This window comes from Brachycentrus maculatus, unplaced genomic scaffold (genome assembly GCF_059751285.1).
Source record: "Brachycentrus maculatus isolate JH-2025_06_01 unplaced genomic scaffold, ASM5975128v1 h1tg000107l, whole genome shotgun sequence".
NCBI lineage: Eukaryota > Metazoa > Arthropoda > Insecta > Trichoptera > Brachycentridae > Brachycentrus > Brachycentrus maculatus.
The window spans coordinates 746395-770070 of record NW_028280860.1 but is presented as its reverse complement, the minus strand read 5'-3'; the positions used below and the strand labels follow the sequence as shown (position 1 = coordinate 770070).

Sequence of the window (23676 nt, the reverse complement as noted above, 5' to 3'; positions counted from 1 at the left end):
TTTCGGAATGCCCAGAAAATGTACTATGTTCCAGCAAAAGAAGCATATTTTAACTTAATATTTACCCGCTACAGGGCAGAAAATGTTGTTTTTGCATTATGAAGAAAAGGTATTGTTTAATTATTTTTTTAAATATACTCTATATTTTTTAAATGGAAAAAAAAAACCTTCAAAACCGTAAAAAGTTTAATAAGTGGCTTGATATTTATTTTTAATACATTGTGTCATTTTTTAAACTTTAAAAACGTTCTTCTGAAAAATCAAGTTTCTTTCTTTCTTCTTGAAAGGAGTGAGCGATATGTAATTAAATAAAAAATTAATCTGAAATTCACCTGAATTGGTTTCCACTGCGTTTTTGTTGACTTCCGGAATTAAGACTTAATCTTCGAGAATAAATTGTTCCGTTGATTTTCTGCCTTATCCAGATTCTGTAACAAAAATATAAGAAAACATATTTTCACTTGAGCTGTATTACATTTATTGTTTTAACACAAATATCTAGATACCACTGTATTCATTACATTTGGTAATTATTGTATAACACATAAGAGTAAATAAAATAACAGACATGCAACTGAAATAGAAGAAAATTATGGTATTAGCTGAAATATTACAAGACTTGTTATTTAAAAATGAAATATGCAAAATCATTGACCATACATTTTAAAGGTTATTGTACTAGAGAATATTGTAATTAATCACACGTTTCCAATTTTTAACATAAGGAACAGAAATCTGTCTAGTGAGAGAAAACAAAAAAAAAACAGAAAAAACAGAAAAATACACAAACTACCATTATCAAACATTGAAAAAACTATTTTCAAATATATTAGTATAATATAAATTAAAATCTATAAATTGAGTAACAGTTTTATAAAACTGGGTCACATACGTATGAACGCAGATTATTCATAATGTGTTGCATAAAACTTTTACTTACTTGTTGAAAAAGAGTTCATGTATGGGGGGTTTCCCTTCCGAGTGTGGTAAGTAGGGATTAGGGCCGTGACAAACTCCCCCCGACCCACTGAGTTCTCCATACAGCCACACCAACACTCCGCTCAGCTGGCGGCTGCATGATAAGCCCTGAAATCAATACAAGTGTGTAATGCAGGTCTGTATGCGTTTTTATCATATCTATGCATTCATAAGGTTGATATATTGCAATATTGTCATAATAAGAATAAAAAAATTCAAAGGAATCATTACTAGGAAAATATGCACTGGATTTATTTCAGCTAGAATGAGTTTTAGTTAGTGAATCCCAATAGTAATCTCAGACTAATGGAGGAGCTTGAAATGTCTAGAATGGCGCTGGTAGCCCTTAGAGAACAAAAATATAGTAAATTTTGTATGCAGGGCAAAAACTTTAGGTTAGCAATATTTATGTACCCCAGATATCAAATTGCAATAAAATGTTTATTATTAATCATTCAAAAACAATTTATTCTAACAATCATTGAATTATAGGCATATTTCGTATTCAAAGCCACGGGGAGGGGGGTAAAAAATCATCACTACCTCTGACAGTGCTAGAGCTAAAAACTGGGTAATAACAGTCTAAATACATTAATAATGTCTAAAAGAAAAAAAGGTGGTATTCCAATACATGGAATAGATTTACAAATTACACATTAGAAACAGGTATTTATTTGATCAATGATTTTTTTTTTTTTCAAAAAAACAAGGAAAAATTTTAATATTTTGATTAAGAATAAAATAAAAACATTTGCTGTTGACGAATAGTCTCATTTATAACTCAGCTTGTTTACTTTAGATAAAAATAAGGAAACTATCATTATTACTATAAGAATATAATAATATCAATATTGTCCACCTCATGCTAAGGTTATCAAGTTTTTTTTTAAAACATTAAACCGCATGACTTATTTCACACATTATAATATTAATGACAGTACAAAGAATAATGATAAAAGTTATTCATTTACTCGATTTTTTTTTCAATAATAATCGTATAGGAAATTCCCCATTCAACATTAACAATTTAAATCAACAATGATGAAGAATATTTATAAATCAGTGCATTTTTTAAACTTTGATGAAAAACAATAATAATGTGCTAGTGTGTGTCCCAGTTCACTTAAGGGAATAAAAAAAATCATATATTTTATCAACAACAAAAAAATATTAATAATGAATATGTAAAGCACATAAATATGAAACAATAAATTTTATTACAACATAATTTAAGTAAATGTAGTAAATTTTGTAGCTAGAGTCAACAGAAGTAAAAAGTAATAAATCTTAATGAATTTAAGATAAAATCCTATTACAAACAATGATATCTTACATTCAATGAACTCACTCAAGGTTGATACTATAAAAAATACTGAATGTAAAGAATTTCAATACTATTTTCAATTCCCTAGCTTTTCACGGAAATTATAACTTAGTAGCAAATATAACACTAGAAAATATTAATTGATTACTATTTTAATTTGCAAGAAAAAAATGGTGGCAGAATTATTATTAGATTGTATACAACTTAGTCGAAAACATAGTCGAAACATACATAAAGGTTTTATTTTAAATAGTCATATTAAATTGCATATAAGCCTTCCTCAATGCAATAACATTCTGTTTCTGAGTATGGAATATAAATCTAACAAAATAAATATGGAATATAAATCTTTTAAAAAATAAAAATGTGTAAGATGAGATCTCTCAACTAGAGCAGAATTTTTATTTTGCATATTCGCTGATAATACCTTTTTTCAATATTTGTGAATTTTCATCCATTAAAAAACAAAGGTTGTTCGTTAAGAAATGCTATTTTCTACTGAAATATTTCCAATATTCAAGCATTTCATGAATAATTTATTTTTGTAGAAGTGTGATTCAATATTCACACATTTCCTATTTGTAATTTTTTAACTAGTTACCCTGCAAATATGGGGTAACTAGTGTATATGTATGCATGTAAGTACCTACACAATCTTTTTACTTTTGAGCATTGATATTCCTGAACTATGTACATATTCAATAAATTGTTTATAACTAAAGGACAGGGAATGTAGGCCTTTTACTTAAGCAAATATGTATTGTGAGAAAAAGACAAATATATCAAAGGCATCATACAAACTGTTTAAATTATGCGGTTACTTATGTCAGCACAAATAAATTAGATCAACTAAGATACATAATTGTTTAAATTATTGTTAAACACAGTTGACCCATTTCCCAAAAGATGTTTGTAATTTTTATCTGGTATTTGCAGACACCGCAAAGGACAGTTGTCCCCAACCTTTATATCGCTGTGGACCGGTCAACATTTGATCATTTTACCACAGACCACTGACGTCGATTGTTTATATTTTAGACTGTTTTGATTTTTAAAAAAAAAATTAATTGTATCCATACATGCCTTTAAAATAATATATAGTTACACCAAAAAACAAATATAAAGGGTATCACAAAGTAAATGCTTTAAATATTAATACTATTGAGAATAAAATATAAAGGGATTTAACCGTTATACTCACTAGAATGCTAAATCAATAAGAAGCCTGACTTGTTTCTTTGCAACAAGACGGTTCCATTTGGGAATAAAAGGAGACAATGACACCAAATGTGTCAGCGGTAACATGGCGTACACGGGTTCTTAACTGAATAATTATTTCTGTCTATAATTATTTATTTTTTTATCAGGAATGTTCCAAGTTTTTTACGTAATTTAGATTTTTAGGCAGTCTTGGGTGACCTGGTACCATTTGATCCATAGATGAGTACCGGTCCGCGGCCTGGGGGTTGGATACCACTGGCATAAAAGATATAAAAAGTAACACACAAGTCCAGGGCTATCCGTCATATGGCCTAAACGCAACAATCTGGCCTATAAACTTATGTGGACTCAAATCACCCCGAATTGTTTGCAAATTACTATAATTATTACTATAATTTTCAATGTGTTCACAATCAAATTTAAAACTCCTGATGCAGACATTAGACAAAATTAAATTTACAAATTCAAATGTATAATTATAAAACGTGATAAATCAAGTTAAAAATAATTATTATTTTAAAATAGTGATAAATTAATTTACGTCTCGGGTACATTGCCCATTTGCATAACCCGGACAGATAGATAAATCAACAAATAAAAAATTTAAACAGTTTTAGTAAAAGCGAAGAAAAAAAAACATTATCTATATTTTGTTAGGTTATCTATAAGTTATTATAGATGTCTCTGTTGAGAATTCTTTTGTTATTTATTTGCATCCAATGATGCATAGGGCACTGGACAGGATCAATCCCGTGTTAACTTTAAGGGTTTATAAATTATAGTTAAATATTTTCCACCAAGAAATCTATAGAGTGATTTTAAATTTAAATACTTACTTCAACACCTAAAGCTTGGAGCAGAGCGAGGCACCTCCAAGCAGAACCTTTGAGCACATACTTCTGCAATGAATGTATAGACGACGGGAGTGGAAAGTTGACAGACTGGATGTTGTTTTGTGCGGTCGGAGCATTGGCCACATCTTCCTCACACTTATTGGTCACCTTATCGCACAGCTGGAAGTTGGAAAGGCAATGCGGAGGAGGGCAGTCGTTTCTAGCCAACTGAAGGTATTGAGCGCAGGATGAGGATGTGACACAGTGGACGCCGCACAGTAGCTCACAGCCAACGAGGGTGACAATGCCACCCAATGGACTGGAAATAAAATCAGGATTGGATTATTAATGATTATGAATGATTTTTTTTTTAATTTTATACATTAATAAACTAAAAAGTGGTCTTATATATTTAAGTATTTCATTTTTTAATTTAAATCATGTTATTCCACAAAGTTAATGCCAAATCAATAAACAGTAAAATTATTTATTACATGTTTACAATGCGAACAATTGATAAGCACAGAGGGAATTGAAGTGATTGCCATTTGCGACATCTCATTGATGGAAAATGATGAGAATTTTGAGTGATGTAAACATTATTATTTTTAAATATGTGTCGCCGGTTCGATTCACGCCAATTGCAAAATAAATTCATAAGATTTATTTTCAATTTGTCTGGTGTTTGTGATGTATTTTTCATATTTACCTTCCCTATGCTACCTGCAGACAAGCCTCTAAAAGTAGAGGTTTTGCGGGTTATTTTAACTCAATATTACTTTCAAGTAAATTTGTTTTTGAAAATAGGAACCAAGTTGTGACAGAGCAGAGGTCTAACCTAGACCCTCTGGCTCAGAAACCCCAATACTAAAAAGGAATCACAACCCGATCTTATTGGTGAATTGTTCATTTTGTGGTTCTGAGTGTATTTTTTAGAATCTCTAAAATCTCTTTTTTTCCTTCCATGTAAATATATAATAAAGAATCTTGTTTTTTAACCATTTAAAATAATAAAATAAACACTACCTTTATTTTGATAAAAAAAAATATCTACAACACTAACAGTATGAGTGACCTAATGAAATTAAAAATTAATGGAAAAATAGCAAGTTATTTTGATAAATATATATTACACATGTATATAAGTTAACTTGTTTAATAATAATAAAGGCATTTCATGAATTTAGTTTTTAAGTAAGCAAGATCTTAACATAGATGAAATCTTTTTAGCAATAAAAGGTACTCCACTTCATAGATCTAATTCCTAATTCAACAAGATTGTAACATAGATAAAACCCACTTGACAAAAAAAGACTTAGCAAATCTAGTTCTTAAATAAACAAGATTGTAATATAGATAAAACCTACTCACCAAAACGATAAGATAGAAGATACTTCGCACCCATCTTTCAGTTGCATAAGAAATTCCGCCAAAAATAAGTCTAACCATGATGATTTCTGAAATAAAAATACAATAAATTAAAATTAAAATACATGCAAATTATTAACATGACTTTTCTGCACTAATTTTATTTTTATTTTTATTTATATATTTAGGCTACAGCGTCAGATTAGAATAGTGATAACTCGATCATTAATTTTATGAAAACAGAGTGATCAGTCTGGCGGTCTGGATTCTCGGGTCAGAATATATTTGGTGGGAAACAGATGACATAAGTTACGAAGCTCATACATTACGAAAGGAAATGGGGGAAGAGAATACCAGCAATGCCTAATGATCTCTCGGATGCATACCTATCTTTGCATAAGCTAGTGTATGTTGAACAAGTTAAGAAGTAATTTTTTAATAAGTATAGAAATATTTTCAAAAATTCTTAAGTATTTGCTATAAATTTTGGAGTAATGAATCAGCTGGCACAGACGAGAAAGCTTTTTTTACCAGATTATTTTCATTCAAATTTTAATGCAAATTTTACACTTAAAATTTGCATGTATTAACATTCTCAATTTTAAAATCACTAAGCATAATAGGAATTGTCAGTTACTTGGGTGTAAGTATATATTTCTTACAACATTTTGAGTGAGTCCAAATACTTGATGAGATGTAAAAAAATAATATATATTTCTTGTTGCTATCATCCCATATTAGTTTACTGATTTCCAGCCAAATATAATTTAGGTCAAGTTTAAAACAAATTTATATCGACTGCTAATATAATACTGAATATCAGGAAATTTTGACACATTTCAATAAGGCATATTTAAAAAAAAGGAAAAAAAATATCATAATTTACATACCTCATATGTTCCGGTTTCAGCATAAAAAAAATTATCCCAGTATAATTTTATTTGATTAGCAGCACTTAAATTCGCGGACATAATCATAACACACTTTACAGAACTTTTAAAAAACCATTACGATTTAACAAGCATTGACTGATAAAAATAAAGTTATTATTGATTTTAGGCAGAGACATATATTGTTGTTTATTTTCAATGATGACAATTTTCGGACAAATCAGTGCCCGGATAACAACACAGATTTCTCTACTGCGCTGCCTTTAAAAAAATACCGTATTCAATGCAACAATATAAATGCGAGCATCCCACATTATGAAAAATCACTTGGTAAATATTTGTTTTATTAGTTCGCAAGCTTACAAAACGTGCCATTGGCTCCAAAATAATATTTCCATATTTAAAAATATTTCTGTATTCAATAATAATAATACTTCACTGGATAACCAAACTGTCACTCGCGGAATCACGTCACATTTTGTAAAGAAAATTGTTTACTTTTTTATACGATACAACTTGCCATTATTAAAAAAACATTTTTCCATACAGAAAGTACGTTTCCACTTCCATATCTACATATATTTTCCACATTTATAGGTACCTACTAATTAGAGGCGCGATAATTTAAAAAAAGCTTCTACTATGTAGTTATTTCTTTTCATACCTATCTTTAGGACCATATTATTAAAAAATAAGTAGATTTGTAACACTTTACAAACACGTTTTATATAATAACACAATGACGTAAGAAGGATTTTCGAATAGATAAATATTTTGCTCGCAAATCACAGTCAAAAACTTAAAAAGTAAATCATAATATGTAAACATAATGGAATTTATGATTTTAAATTCAAGTCCTGTTTCATTATTAAAAAATTCTTACAACATTTTGAGTGTGTCCAAATACTTGTTCACAAAATCTGGATTATCTCCAATTACAGGAGTTATTTTCATATTATTTTTTGACATCTCATCAAAGATGAAGAAGAATATGGAAGTCTGGGCATTTACGGGGCTGATGACCGTCATAGGCTGGTTTAAGTGATCACTTTACACACGTGTAACATTCACCAATTCTACCCATTATTGACAACCACACTACTCAAATTCTTGGAAGTTCTATATATATGAACCAATTTAGAAACCTTGTTCTTGAATCACTAGAGACATCTATTTGTGAGATGTAAAGAGGCTTTTTATTAAGCAGAAACTCTTATATTATACTTATATCCGTAAATGCCCAGACTTCCATATTCTTCTTCATCTTTGATGAGATGTCAAAAAATAATATGAAAATAACTCCTGTAATTGGAGATAATCCAGATTTTGTGAACAAGTATTTGGACACACTCAAAATGTTGTACATAAATTATCTGGTCAAATTATAAGCTTAATAATAAAAATGAAAATGGTATTTTCTGGCGTTTCTCATGTGTGTGATTATAATCCAGGATTTGGATCTCACATACTAATATAAGAGTTTCTGCTTAGTAAAAAGCTTCTTTACATCTCACAAATAGATGTCTCTAGTGAAGTTCTAGTGATTCAAGAACAAGGTTTCTAAATTGGTTCATATATATAGAACTTCCAAGAATTTGAGTAGTGTGGTTGTCAATAATGGGTAGAATTGGTGAATGTTACACGTGTGTAAAGTGATCACTTAAACCAGCCTATGACGGTCGTCAGCCCCGTAAATGCCCAGACTTCCATATTCTTCTTCATCTTTGATGAGATGTCAAAAAATAATATAAAAAATTCTTCATGTGGAATAATTTAATTGATTGTTGCTCAGAATAATCATCCGGGACATTTATTTCTAATTATTTTTTATTAATATTTTTTGGTTAATGTTTCACTTCCCATCATTCCTTGGTACATGAATTAATTTATAAATATTTCAATCATAAAAAGCCCACGTTGGCGCAGTCTGTATGCGGGTATAATATAAACTCCACAATATGTTATGAAATTCAATGTAACATTTGAAAAGAAAATTAGAAGGAAAATTGAGAAAAACTGTTGAAAAAAAACAGGTAGAAAAACAAGAAAACAGCTAACATGGGTTTGTATGTTTCTGATAGTTACCTAAAAGAGCATTGGCAAGGATTACTTTACATTACGATATACAGAACCAATCTGCGGTGGTTCTGCCTATAGGAAGAGTTATCGTTATGATTTTTTATATATATATTTTTTTAAAAAGAGAAACATTTGTTTTTATTATTTATACAAACATTTCAATTTCGTACTATTTCTGTGAGCCTAAGTGGCTCATTATTAAAAATAGGTATCAAATTGTGGTAGAGTGGATTCGAACCGAGAAATTCTGATTTAAGAGTCCGCGACACTAACCACGGGACCACAAAATAATATGATGAAAATAATTACTTTGGATATTGATCTGCTCCATATCTCGGAAGGCGTTTCCTACATCAGGACACTCTTACTATTTGTATCTCGAAGGTTTTTTTCTGGTTTATTAATATTTTTACTACAATATGCATGAATCGAACTCATATTTAGATTCACCAAGTAAAACAAATGAGTAAAATTTAAAGGGTTAACTAAAAGGAATCAAATGACAATCAAATATTTGATGGGCTATTAATAGGTGCATGTGAAAACTTGAATTTAAATTGTATCCCAATCTAAACAAAATAGATACACGAGTTATGCTTCATTTAAGAAATAACAGATTTGTCATAAACATTTCTACTATCCATATCCACAAATCTTGTTAACTTTTGAACTAATAATGAAAAGTTCAATAAACAAAAATGATTATGGTTTGGTCCTCGCTCCTTATCCAGGTAAAATTTTAAAATTCTCTAGCAAATTATTGCCACTCTGGACAAGCAGATTTTAACTAGACGAAGGTAGGATGAGGGGTTGAGGACCAACCCATTTTTTTGTATGGAGTTTTCATCACTACGTTAAATATTAATAGGACTTATTAATATGCATAAATATGTATTTAACATTTTAAGTCAAACCTAATTTGGTTGCACTTGATAGTGTTGGACGTATTTTTGGCAAAATACGTTTTGCATTTGGTGTCAGTTTTATTTTAAACAGGGTTAAAATAAACCACACCCCTGTAGAAGTAACTTAAGTGCATTTTGTTTTATTTTATTGTAATTTATGATCATGGTGAAAACACAAGCGTGCCCTGTGTCATTTACATCATTGGTTGTGGATTAGGGTAAAAATTAAGGAATAAAATGAAATGGTAACTGGATCAAATAAAATACATAATGAGAATTGTGAATTTTTTTATTTATTTGTATACATAAAATCTTTGTACAGATGTTACAAAACATTGTATATTTAAAGCATACACATAATAAGATTATTATTAATAAGTTATAGAATTATAACTATGTATATACAGAATTACAAAAAAAATCAACAAAATTACAATGGTATATACTGAAGGTATTTTATTATTCTTCTTCTGATGAAAATTGTGATTCAATTTTTCTTAAAGCTTCGAAGTATGGGATAAATTATATTCAATGACTCTACAATATCATTTCTGGACTTTCCACCTGAAATCATCAAAAACACATATTGATTTACTAATTACCATACAAAATAATATAATTAAAAGATAAAATATGTTTACACGTAAATGAAGAACTGTTGGTTCATAAAGGACAGATGAATTTTTTTAAAAATTAATATGGATTTGTTTGTTGTTGTTTTGCTGTCTTAGTTTATGTCGAGAGATTCATTAGATTCTTCAAGACTTGAGAATTACGAAAGACAGATAATCAAGAAGTTTTCAGAAAGGGAAAATTATTTTAAAAACCTAATGATTTATAATTATTTGTGTCCCCATTTATTCATAAGTTGCAATAATAATAATTAGTAAAAGACACCTAGGTACACTTAAGCTGCATACCCATTTGATAGCAAACATGAGACGCAATACACAACAGCAACTTGTCCAATGAAGACATTGTACTAGTGATAGTCACAAACACTATGCCATGCGTTCACTGTCAGAGCAAATCAAAGTAGATCATTCTGAATCATTGCAGTGCAGTTAGCAAATGCATATGCAACCTAACACACTAGGGACGGGTGTTTTTTACGCCTGCGGACAGCTGGCGACGGTATTTGATACTTGTGTAGATATAGTTAAGACCTTAAGAAAGAGATTGGTACATAAAATTCATATAAAAACATTAAATGTTATATGTAATCCCTTCATTTCTGACTTTAAAATGAGGCCGGCGCAGAAGGTAAAAATACCCTTTCCGTCCTTAAGTATCAATCAACCGAACGGGTAAAAATACCTTTCCCGTCCATAGTGTGTTAATAAGATGTACATCATACTGATAAATATCCATAAGTTGTGGCTGTTTTTCTATTGCGTTATATCAGTATGAAAAATAATCCTTTATTTTCTCTACGGTTATCATCTGTTAAAAAAATAATTAAAATCACTTTTGGAAAACCATTTTTATTAACTAATTTGCAAAATATCAAATTGATAACTTTCAAAATCAATCTTTAATATTTTGTTGCTACCGAAAATATATTTTTACGACAAGCTCAACATAACGGAGTTTAAAAATATAAATGAAAAGGGTAAATTTTCTAACATGAAAGAACCCACCTAATTTAAATTAAGTGGTACCAGAGCATAAAAATTGCTGTTGAACCTTTCAGTCAGCACAAGCAGAATATATATTAAAGAAAGAAGGCATATTAAAGTACCTGTAAAAACTATTTTTCCATTGACAAATATAAGAAGAACGATTCTTGGGCGAACCAGTCGATAAACAAGACCAGGAAACAATTCCGGTTCGTAGGACGTAAACTGCCCGTGAGCTTGTTGCAGAGCTTCCAACCGGACAGGAAAGCGAAGGTCCGCCGTAGCTACAAAGTTTTGTATTTTAAACTCCGTAAATTGCACCTGAAAGAATCAATACATTTAAGATACACATTCAATAAAATTATAGTAGGTATAGACCTGAATATTAAAGGATAGGAGTAAATTATTTTTACAAAAGAAACCAAGTTCAAATGCATTTCTTCGGAAATCCAACCTACTTTCTATCATAAATATCACAAGTCCCTTATATGTATTATGATTTGTTTAAATACAAAAGAATACAAGTCAGTAATAATTTTATTATACTAACGGGATAACCCAATTTCTGGATAATTCTTGAAAATTTACGGGCTGCCAATAAAGAATCATGCTCGTTTTTCGCTCCTGTACACACCAATTTTCCTGACCTGCAAAACCATATTTGACATTGTAATTTTTTTAACAGTTTCATATTTTTATAAATTTACATACATATGATATCAGAGTCAAAAAAGCCTTTTTAATCTAAAGATTATCTTAAATTAATGTATCTATTATATATCGTTCACTCCTTTCAAGAACGTCATTAATCAAAAAACTTGATTTTTCAGGAGAACGTTTTTAAAGTTTAAAAATATAATACAATGTATTAAAAATAAATATCAAGCCACTTATTGAACTTTTTACTGTGCAACAGATCTTTTTAGGTAAAACCTGAAGGTTTTTTCTCCATTTGAAAAATATTTAGCATATTTAAAAAAATAATTAAACAATACCTTTTCTTCAAAATGCAAAAACAACACTTTCTGCCCTGCAGCGGGTAAATATTAAGTTAAAAATATGCTGCTTTCCCTGGGAATTTTACATTTTCTGGGCATTCCGAAAATATGCACAGCTAAAAATTGTCGATTTTTGATTATGACGTTCTTGAAAGGAGTGAGCGATATGTATAAAAAGGGTTATAATTACCTAAAGACTAACGCTGTTGCTCTGGGTTCCAAAATTCTCATAACAACACCATGAAATCTGGATGGGTTATATTCTGAAAACCTTGTGCGGCAGTATATATCCAGTAGTTTTAATTCACAGCATAAATTCACAGTTGACACACAATTTCTGCAATTGAAAAAATATTTCATTATGCTTTAGACTGGTTCTCCATACATGATCTTTAGTAAAATTAATGCATTTTACTAGACAAGCCTAGTCTGGCTGAATATCAAATGAAAACCAAAACAGTATAAAAAACTTTGCCTCTAAACTAAAAGCTTGGTAAGTTTTATTTCGATATTACGATGGAAATTTTTATTCATTTAATCATAATTTTAAATGAATAACGTTATTTCAGTCTCTCAAATAAAATTAAATATATTACATTTTGAAATGTACAAAATTTGCACTTAAATATTTACTTTTTAATCTTCCAATATAAAATAATAATAAAAAAATCACAAACAAAAAACTCATACTGGAATGGCCTTATACTATATTATAAATAAGTGAAATTGTGTGTATAAAGGATGAAAGCGGTACATTTACTGAATATTGTCAAAAGTAAATTAAGTACTTTATTTTAAAGTATACAATAGTTCAAGTGAATATGGATTTTACAAGAAAGAGTAAAAAAAAAACTCACTGTAATTTAATACTATTTTTGGCTTGATCTGGACCACTGGCTATGGGTGTTTGTGCCACGATACTGGCATGTGGGTTCTGTGATCCGTGGGAAGGTGTAAACGCACTGTGTGTCGGTGTAAACGCAATATCGCCACTTATTCGACTATGTGAAGGGGTCTGTGGCAAGCGTTCGACACTTATATTAGAACATTCGCTAACATTACCTAAATGATTAAAGGTGCTAATGAAAGTGCTAGGAACGGGAGTTCTTGAAATATCACTGAATTTAACATCAGAGTCAACATTTTCTGGATTTGCCAATGCAGTGCAACTGATAACACTGGACCGAAGAACATTTGGATCCGATGAAAATGTATTAGATTGGATGCACGACTGCCGAGATGATCTATCTTTCGCCAATGGAGAAGGGGTGGCTACACGTGCAATTACCTGTGGAAAACGAATTTAATTAGTAAATCGTAATACATACCTAATGGATATTCAAAGAGTTAACACAAAATACTCACGGGAGAGGGTATTGGTCTTCCGGGTGAAGAATTATGCCAATCGGGGACTGGTACAGCGGGTGTTACGCGTTTCATAGGACTAGTTAATACACCCCTTAACGGGGAATCAAAATCTTGGATATCCATTTGAATAAACGAAGTAATGAACGGAGTTGATTGTTTAAATAAAATGTATTCTTAAAAAGAAGTACAACGTAGAAATGACTACGCTAGTGAAATAAATCTAAAATGGATATAAAAAACACAAGTTTAATTAATTTTTAAATTACAAAATCTTTTAGAATTTCACACGTCACTATCAACACAAATAGCAATCGACATGTTAACCTGATTTTGACAGCTGTTCGTTCCAGAGAAATATGTATCGCAATTAGAAAGTACCATAGACCTAAATATATGGTGAAACCACTGTTATGACGAATTGAGACGGTTTTGTAGTGTTTGGTTGCATTCTTCATCAAATTCAAATATCGACAGCTGTTTTAATAATAAACGTGAGCTCATTTTATTTAATTTTATTGAAATTTCACTTCTTATCATCGCAATGTTTTTTTTTCTCTTGGAAATATAAAATGTACCTTATTCAATATTGTACATAGTGTCATCTCTTCTGTTTATAATTTATCTTCTTCAAACCCTCATCCGCACCCGATGATACATGGAGCACTGCATTATACCAATGCAGTGTTATCTTGATCGTTTACACATGAAGGAAGAATGATCAGTCTTCTAAAACAAATACCAGTCCAGGGTAATTTGAACAAATAATTAAATTAAAAAATCACTTGTATTTATTTGACACCGCCTCCCCCTTGGGAATCGAACCTGGGACCTCCAGTACGATAGCCGAGCGTGCTGATTATTACACTACGGAGGCGGACGGTGTAAATAATTTATACGCAAAGAAATTATAGAAGTGAAATGTTGACCCTTTGGTTACAAGAACTTTTGGGATAACTATGCTAGAAATACTGTGATTCAAACATTAATAATTCTAAAGTAAAGTAATAATTTATAAATACACTAAGACATTGTTATATCTTTGGCGCGACGAAAACATCTCTTGAAATTTAGTTAACGAAATGTATTCAATGTTATAAATTTTCGACTAACAAAAAAATATTGCTCACTTAATATCAACCATATTTACTAATATATAATCTTTGATATCAACCCCCTTTTTATGCTGTACGCCAAATATTGCATATCGAATGACTCCTGACCTAATTGACAATAACCGGTGTTGAAAAAATAATGAAGAGGTGCGTGTAGTAAATAAATGATTTTTTGTTGGATTTTTTTTAAGAAAGGCAATTTTTTTTGATCAATTAATTCCATTCTTTTAATTTCCTAGACACGAAAAAATGTATTTTAAAAATAATATCACAGCTTTTTACAACTAACTTTTAATATTACATTTCATTGTCTGAAAGATGAACAATGAAAGCAAGTTGAATCTTTGAATGATCTGGAGTTAATAAAATTAATTTTATAAAATATGAATGATGACGACACTGTTATCAAAGCAGTAATATCTAGTAGCCCAATGCCGTAATCATTAGGCTTATAAATGAGCATTTGATACGTGCCATTTTTGGGCCGTGATAGTTTTTCTATGTTGGCCAGCGTATTGACTAACCATATATATTTTTATTTATTGAACAATAAAAAGATGAAGAAGAATCGTAGTAAATAATAGTAGTGCGATCAAATTACTTTGTTTCAGCTGTCAAAATAATGTCATTGTCGAGTGTATATTTTTGATCTAGATATTTGTACTGTTAGCTTCTTTTTACCCGTATAATTTTTAAGTAATTAATTTTATGAAAAGAAACGTAATTAAGTAATAATGGCGGGTTCAATTAACTCTGATATTTATCAAGAAACTGAAGATCAATATAATGAAGATTGTGAGATTAGAGAGTTGGTGGACAATACGCCGTCTCCCAAATCTTCGAGTGAACCTGTAGATCACTATAAATTTGTTTATTTTCTTTTTTATTTGTACGGTGTAACTTCCTTAATGCCATGGAATTTTTTCGTGACGGCAAATGATGTAAGATGTTTACAGATATATACACATATTTTTAAGCATATCGAGATTTGAGTATGAGGGAGTTTATGCTGACATTGGTTGTAGGCAAAAGTTTTAAGATACAGATTGAATTTATTAAAGTTAACTTATCTCTAAGAACATTAATATTCGTAATGCTGATTCATTCAGTATAAATTTATTGGAAAGCGATAAAATTATTGTTACATTTTGTGCCATTCATTTACATCTAAAAGAACTAGTTCAACAAGAAATATCAACTGTTGATAGCTTATATCTGGGGCTTAATTCAGTGAAGCTCAAGAAATTATGTTGATAGAGATACCGAGAAATATATTTACTGGTTTAAATGAAACTCAATTCTGTCATGTATATTTCAAAAGTATAAATTTAAATTTGTATGTATATATTTACGTAGTCAAATGTAAACAAAAGTATAAACAAACAAAACTATGGAAAAAATTGTATATATATTATTTAAGGAAGTTTGTGAAGGAGTAGAAGCTGGAGTACCCTATGATTATAACAGAGAGAGGATATTTTTCCTCAAGCACAATTCACTAATTAGGTCATCATCCGAAAATAAACAGTTAGATACGCCAATTGTAAATAGATTAATAGACATCTCATTTGAATAACATAACATAAAAATACAATATTAACATCCCTTTGAGCGCCCTTGACATGATTTCAACCTCACAAAAATGGCGCCATATAAATTGGCCATATTATTATTACCATCCCAATAAAAGTATTTTTCACCTTGAACCTTCTCTATAATTATAAGCTGACCTAAAAATGTGCATGTTTTGAAAAAAAAAATTGTTTTCAACTTTAAGAATCACTTTGTTTCAATATTATAATATAGTATTTAACAAATTTTGTAATATACCTGGATAAAAGATGTATATATCTTATAAATTACAATTTACATTATAACTTTTACCAGTCTAAACACACTGCCGTTGTGTGAACTGTTTTATTGGTCAATAAAAAAATAAAGTGTTTAATTAAAAAAATATATATCTTACAACAGTAAAGATAAATATCATTATAATAGAATGTTGAATGTTGGAAGATTAGCTGATGATAATAATATGTATCTAGTCATTTAGTGTGTACAATTATCCTTGAAATAAAATGCTATTATTATTCTAGGTATTCAGTAATTGTGCATAGTTATTAATTGTCCGCCTCCGTAGTGTAATGGTCAGCATGCTCGGCTACCGTTCTGGAGGTCCTGGGTTCGATTCCCAAGGGGGGTTTAATAAATATAAGTGATTTTTTCACTCTAATATTTATTCAATATTACACTGGACTGGTACCTGAAGTGGAGGGCTGATCACCTTTCCTTCATGTGTAATCGATCGAGGTAACACTGCGTTTATATGAAGCAGTGCCCTATGCATCATTGAGGTGCGGTAAGGGATTTATTATTACTATTATTATTATTAATTAGAATAAATATTTTACAGTATTGGATGTACAAGTTTCGTGATATTACACCGCATAATGAAACACTGCGCCTGGGGAAAACACAATTTCAAGCGGAATTTACATCCTACTTGAATGTAGCGGCATCCATTCCTAGTACAGCATGCCTGATTGTCAGCTCTTTATACAGCCATCTGTAAGAACATTTACCTTTTTTATATGTTAACTCTTATATTTGTCACCCTTATATTTATTCAATATTACCTTGGACCAGTACCGGAGGCGGAGGGCTGATCACCATTCCTGAAAGAAAGGTGATCAGCCCTCCGTTTGATCGTTAACACATTCATGTGTTAACGATCAAGATAACACTGCGTTTATATGATGCAGTGCCCTATGCACCATTGGGGTGCGGATAAGGGTTTGAATGAATGAATGAATGAATATGTTAATTATATTCATTGAAATATTTGGCTACCATCCGAGAGATCATAGGCTTTGTAGGGAGATAACTGGGCTCAGATTAAATATAACAGTGGCTCGACTGGGATCTTGAGCTTATGATTTATTTCATTCTTGCCCATTGAATTGTTTCCTTGTTATTGGTAACCATGACCAAATGTTGTTCTCTGGGTAACGCACATCAACGTATAGAAAAATAAGTTAGTTAATATCACAATTACATACACCATATTTATATTTTAATCATATGTTAATATGATATATTTCTCTTAATGATAATTGTAACATTTCGTTTTAATTTCACTCAGCGTGCTTTCATTTTTCAGGTTTTCTGGAATCTCACTTAAATTTTTTAACCGTTTTTACATTTAAACAATTTTGTGTATGTATTGTGTAAGTGTTTTTAAAAATTTTAATCCAGTCAAGTGCTCTTCTCATTTCTCCAATCATGTATTGTATTTACAAATGATGTATATCGAAATTTCCTTCTTCCTTGTCAATGAAATATTTTTGGTTCCTAAAAACCTACAGATAAAGTTTGGGAGCCAGTGACCTTATTTTTTTGATTGTCAATTTGAAGTACGTTAGATCTTTTAAGGTGGAGACTGACCGGAGCGTTTCGTCGTAACGTAACACGTTACGATGCGAGCATTCAGGCAGTCAGTACACCAAGCCGAGCGCTCCATCCATAGTTTCAGATGCTTGGTGATACTCGCCGCGAGCGATGTTACGACGAAATGCTCCGGTCAGTCTCCACCTTTACTCCAATGTCCCAACAGGATCTAGGAAAATATGAGTACCCTATTTTAACTTCTTGTCATTCTTGCTCTACCCATCAGAGTTGGATTATTTATAAATATTTATTATTACTTTGTATTGTTTCAGAGTCCCTTTATCAATACGCATGGGAGGATCTCTCTTTGTCATCACGCTGTTATTTATTCTGACTACAGTAATGGTTCAAGTTGACACGGATGATTGGCAAAATGGATTCTTTATCATCACAATGGTCACTGTAGTAGTTATCAATGGTAAATATCGTTTACTAAAGTCCGAATGTTATCTCTACTTGGGCTATGCCAGTATGATGGAGTTGATTCTAACTGGTTATGGTTCATGTACAATATAATTCATTATCATATCGTTTTAGTGACCTAATTAATAGGTATGAATCATCTCATGTCAAATGATGTTGGGCGATTTGTTGAGATGACCTAATTGATAAATACCTAAAGTATGATACAATTATACAATTTTAACTATGATTTTTCATCATTAAATAACTAAGATGTTTTCAGTATGGTAAAAATAAAGGTTATGTTTCAAAAATGTAAACAATAGTTATATGTCAATTACATTGCTAATTAGGTGATTGGGCGCTTAAGTATTTTATGAAAGAAACAATTATACAAAATTTATTACTACATATTGTTATATTCATTTGAATTATGTTTAAAATTGATGTCATAAAAAATCTTTATTATCATACTAAAATATACCATTTCATTTATATTTTTTTATGAATGATTTATAAAAAGTATTTATTATATAAAAGCTATTGCGATAAAAATATTTTTTATGTGAAGAAAAATTAGTGATCGAAAGAAAGAAGCACATAAAAATCAAGAAGTTATTTGATTATTTTATTTATTTGAATAATGGTTAGTTATTTAATATTTTCGAATGAATAACTCGATTTAAAAAAGTTAGTTCATTAAAAAACGAAGTATTCAAATTAATTTCGGTTTATATAGTTGCTTAATATGGCTGAATATTAATTTACTTTGAATGTTTTAGGTGCGGGTGCTGTATTCGGAGGAAGCCTGTACGGAATAGCGGGAAAATTTTCAACTAAGTATATGGCCGCCGTTGTGAATGGCCAGGCTCTTGGTGGCATTATCGCGGCCGTGGCGCAGATCCTCTCCCTCACATTCAAGGTGTCGGCTGTTCACAGCGCCATGATTTACTTCATCATCGGTGATATAATGATCGCAGTGTCGCTGCTGTCCTATCTGTTCATATCTAAAGTGGAGTTCTTCACCTTTTACATCCACGGAGGATGCAGGGACTTAGGGATTTCTACCAACAACCGTGTTATGTTTTTGTCCAATGTTCAGATACTAAAGAAGATTTGGATTTACTGCGGATCTGTAGGTCTGGTGTTTCTAGTCACAACAGCCGTGTATCCAGGAGTTACAGTCCTTATTGAGTCACACCACAGTGGCGCAGGAGGAGATTGGAATAGTAAGTATAAATTATTTATTTATTTGTGTGCCTAAAACATAAATGCGCAGTATAAAGCGTAATTCATACTCTCATACCTAGATTCATAAAACATGTTAACATTTGGCCACATTATAAAAAGTTCATAAAAAAACAAAAAATTAATTTAATTCTTACACCCTGTATTTACTATACTACCCTCATCCATTGAAAATTATAATTTTCACTTATAAATTACCGTTGCTTAGGACCCATGTTTCTTTTGAATATGATAATTGAAAATTATCCATTAATTTAAAAAGATTTCTAGTGATATTTTATGTCCATACTTGAGCAGTATTTCATGAATTTTCTCTTATGTAGTCTGTCTAAAAAGAGCAGAAAATAAATGATGGTAACATTAAATGTAAATACATAACATATTCTTCTGCTTGGTGTACGCCTTGTGGCCTCTTTTTAACCTGTTAGCCGGGCCGGATGCACAAATACGTCAAACGTAAATAATATCGGGTACGGGTAGAACATATGAATACGTCCTTGAAATATATGTTTATTATATTATATTTATGGACATATATTTCTCGAACAACAAAGGTATTGAAACAAAGGTCTCGACATGAATTTAAGACACGGAGTGAATCAGTGTTCGCGCTCTTTACAAGTTGCGTAATTGGACAGCGGACCGCCCGGTTAACAGGTTAAGAGGGATTAGACTTCTATGATATCAATTCCTAACAAATAATGTTTTTATATTCACCATGCAATTTTTTTTTCAGATATATTTTTTGTACCTGTTGTGAATTACTTGATATATAACTGCGGTGATTATGCCGGGCGGGTTATGGCAGGAATTTTGCTAAAGGTAATTAAAATATTAATTTAAATATGTGAAGATTGACTCTGAAATTAATTTTTCCTCTTCACTCTTCTTCTGCTTGGTGTAGGCCTTGTGGCCTGTTTTAAGAGGGATTAGCCTCCTGCGATGTCGATTGCCAGCTGTCGATCCATCTCTTTGGTGGTCTGCCCGGGAGTCATCTACCTTGGGTACAGTACAATGTAAGGGAGTCTGAATGGTTCCATTCTCCTCACATGCGCATACCATTGTCTCCTTTGTTGCCTCCTCCGCCTAACGACATCTTCGATCTCGCATACTTCCGCTATCCTGGCGTTCCTTATACAATATTATGTACGTTATTAATCTTTAAAGTGTTGTACGTTTTAATTTCAGCCTGAAAAGAAGTCTTGGATTATTGGAGCAGTAGCCGTGGTGAGGGTGTTGGCAGTTCCGCTGTTCATGATGTGTAATGCCCATCCTAGAAAGTACTTGCCGATCATAATAAGCTCCGACTGGGGATTCATAATCTTGATGTGTTTGTTTGCCGTATCCAATGGCTATATTGCTAATATATCCATGATTAATGCAGCCAGGTAATGAATACAAAACATGTTTGATGAGAAATATAATTATACTTAAAAAAAAACTGAAAATATTTATTATATATTTTATAATATTGTGTTTGCTTGGTGTCTTCGAAGTAACTAACTAACCGTCACGCTGCTTCTCTGCAGAGGTAAGCAGAGAGAATAGAACGCCACACTACTGTCCTAACAAACATTATCCGCCTCTTTCTAGTTCATGCATCTCCTCAAACATAGCCACCGATTATTTCGACTCTAACCTGGCGAAAAAAAAATTATAATTAATATATAAAGGCTTCTCTCTTGTACATACTGTTATTTTACCTTGTATCAGTATATATGGAGCCAAAGTGTGGTGGAGTGGAGCGGCTGAACTGCACTGCTCTTTCTTTTTTTCCATACAATATGTCTTTGAAAGCACTGCAGTAAATGTGTAAGAATCTCTTATCCGCGGATTTTCCTTATATTTATGAGCCGAGTGCAAACACTAACGGTAATTTTTTTAAAAGTCCTGACCGCTTTCAAGTATTTGGTATACCTGATCGTGTCAAGTTTTGCTCCTCTACATTCATCTCTTTCAACCAAACTATGACTTTGGATTTGTCAACATTCATCTGCTAATAATAGAAATACAATGTGGTATTTCAAGATAAGTAATTTTGCATCATTGCCATTGTAAATCTTGAAAATCTAATATTTATTAAAATTTTTGCAGGTTTGTAGAGCATCATGAAAAAGAAAGGGCTTCCTCTATGATGGCCGCCATGCTGGGTATCGGAGTAAGTTTCGGGGCAGCCATTGGAATGGTTTTGGTCAAAGTATTGTAATTTTTATAGTTCAAATTTTATTGTAATCTCATTGGTGAGGGCCTGGTCCCTTACCAACTAGTGATAACTACCATTCCTTTACCGTTGTGTAGATAAATGTATTATTAAGCGCCCTTGAGGTAATATCTTATAAAAATGGCGCTATATAAACTATCCAAAATTATTATTATTATTGTGATTATCCTCAATGGACTTGTACAAATTATATCAAACCCTTATCCGCACTCCAATGATGCATAGGGCACTGTATCATATAAACACAGTGTTATCTTGAAGGAAAGGTGATCAGCCCTCCGCTTCAGGTACCAGTCCAGGGTAATATTGAATAAATATTACAGTGAAAAAATCACTTATATTTATTTGACCCCCCCCTTGGTAATCGAACCCGGGACCTCCAGAACGGTAGCCGAGCGTGCTGACCATTACACTATGGAGGCGGACAAATTACAATGTACAAATTAGCAGTGTACAACTTACACAAGCTGGTACAAGTACAGGTACTAGATATCCCTTTTCTTATCTACTGTTCTTTCTATATTTACTTTCTTATAAAACAGTAATGTCTTTCACCTTGGGCCCTTTCATTTACCGAATCCACATCCCATAAAATATATTATATTCCGTTCCTAGACCTGAGAATTTGGAGCGCAGGACTGATCAACTTGCTTTAATGTATTTGAAGTTGACACTGCATCAAGTTGACACCGTGCCCATTCAGCATGGTGGCTTTTTTTCTTTTCTTAAATTCTCATTTTAAAATAATTTAAATATGAACATTTTATCGATCATAATAAATATATACCAAAAAAACATAGGGTTCTCAAGAAAGTGTAGTCAACAAGTATGTAGTAATGTATTTATAGTTCAGTAAGAATATTTTAAGATTTAACAAATAAAAGTTAAAAGTTAGTCCAAGATGCATAATTCTGTTTTTATACTCTGGTTTAAGAAAATAATCTGATTCTCAATAAAAGTATTATTTTGATTGAACACAGCTTAAAAACTTTGGAAGAAGAAATAATTTTGTATTTATTTATGTGTATCATTAACACAACTTAACTATACAAATATTATAAAAAAGCATCATTAATTAAATTTAAAAAAAAACATATCGGCTGTTTAATTGTTAAATATACTTTTAAAAAGATTTCAAGCATATTTTCAATTCAACTGTCAAATACATATATTGCTTGATTTAAAAAATGCTTACATGATCTATATTTTGCCCACAGGAATTTCTTTTTTGTTGGTGCATTTAGAATAAATAAAATATCAAATGTCTTTTTTTTTTCTATATTTTATTTAATTTTTTTTTAAACACAGTCAATATGTTTGCAATGTGTATTTTTATACCATGGTATTCTCTGGGATATAACCACCATGTAAAAACAGAATTATAAGTTATTATATTACAGAACAAAACAGTATTATGTATATGATTTCGATGTATATAAAATCAGATGAAAACAAAATAAATATTATATTGAAATAAAAGTATATTATGATAAATCTCTATAGGACGAAATTAACAGAAAATCTGTGCAAATATAGATGTAATACTTTATTCAAACTAAATATACATAAATGTACACTACATATGGAATTAAAGCTACAATTACAAATACGATCCATATATTGATTTAAAACTGTGGTAAAAAAAAAAACTACTTTTATTTCC

The 23676-nt window shown here is 30.9% G+C and overlaps 3 protein-coding genes across 5 annotated transcripts in view; 1 reads left to right on the top strand and 2 right to left on the bottom strand.

The window, feature by feature from the left end:
• Window positions 1-7096, bottom strand: part of LOC148310095 (lysosomal-trafficking regulator-like) — a 55444-nt gene extending 48348 nt beyond the window's left edge. For all 3 annotated transcript variants that reach the window (XM_088259010.1, XM_088259012.1, XM_088259011.1), the window contains exons 1-5: window positions 6615-7096; window positions 5728-5813; window positions 4360-4675; window positions 941-1086; window positions 333-428 (exon numbers count right to left, since the gene is read on the bottom strand). In XM_088259010.1, the coding sequence (XP_088115136.1) occupies window positions 333-428; window positions 941-1086; window positions 4360-4675; window positions 5728-5813; window positions 6615-6701 (731 nt within the window). In that variant the 5' untranslated portion in view covers window positions 6702-7096. The remainder of the gene's footprint in view (window positions 1-332; window positions 429-940; window positions 1087-4359; window positions 4676-5727; window positions 5814-6614) is intronic.
• Window positions 7097-9869: 2773 nt separating this feature from the next.
• Window positions 9870-13948, bottom strand: LOC148310094 (TBP-related factor-like). Its single transcript, XM_088259015.1, has 6 exons — window positions 13581-13948; window positions 13073-13503; window positions 12406-12552; window positions 11768-11864; window positions 11340-11538; window positions 9870-10162 (listed from the first exon to the last, which is right to left on the bottom strand). The coding sequence occupies exons 1-6, from the start codon at window positions 13704-13706 to the stop codon at window positions 10086-10088; spliced, it is 1077 nt and encodes a 358-aa protein (XP_088115141.1). The 5' UTR covers window positions 13707-13948; the 3' UTR covers window positions 9870-10085.
• A 1351-nt stretch (window positions 13949-15299) lies between these two features.
• LOC148310093 (equilibrative nucleoside transporter 3-like) lies at window positions 15300-23662 on the top strand. The gene is made up of 7 exons (XM_088259013.1): window positions 15300-15636; window positions 17109-17263; window positions 18415-18560; window positions 19327-19773; window positions 20529-20614; window positions 20981-21180; window positions 21887-23662. The coding sequence occupies exons 1-7, from the start codon at window positions 15430-15432 to the stop codon at window positions 21996-21998; spliced, it is 1353 nt and encodes a 450-aa protein (XP_088115139.1). The 5' UTR covers window positions 15300-15429; the 3' UTR covers window positions 21999-23662.
• Window positions 23663-23676: the final 14 nt, after the last annotated feature.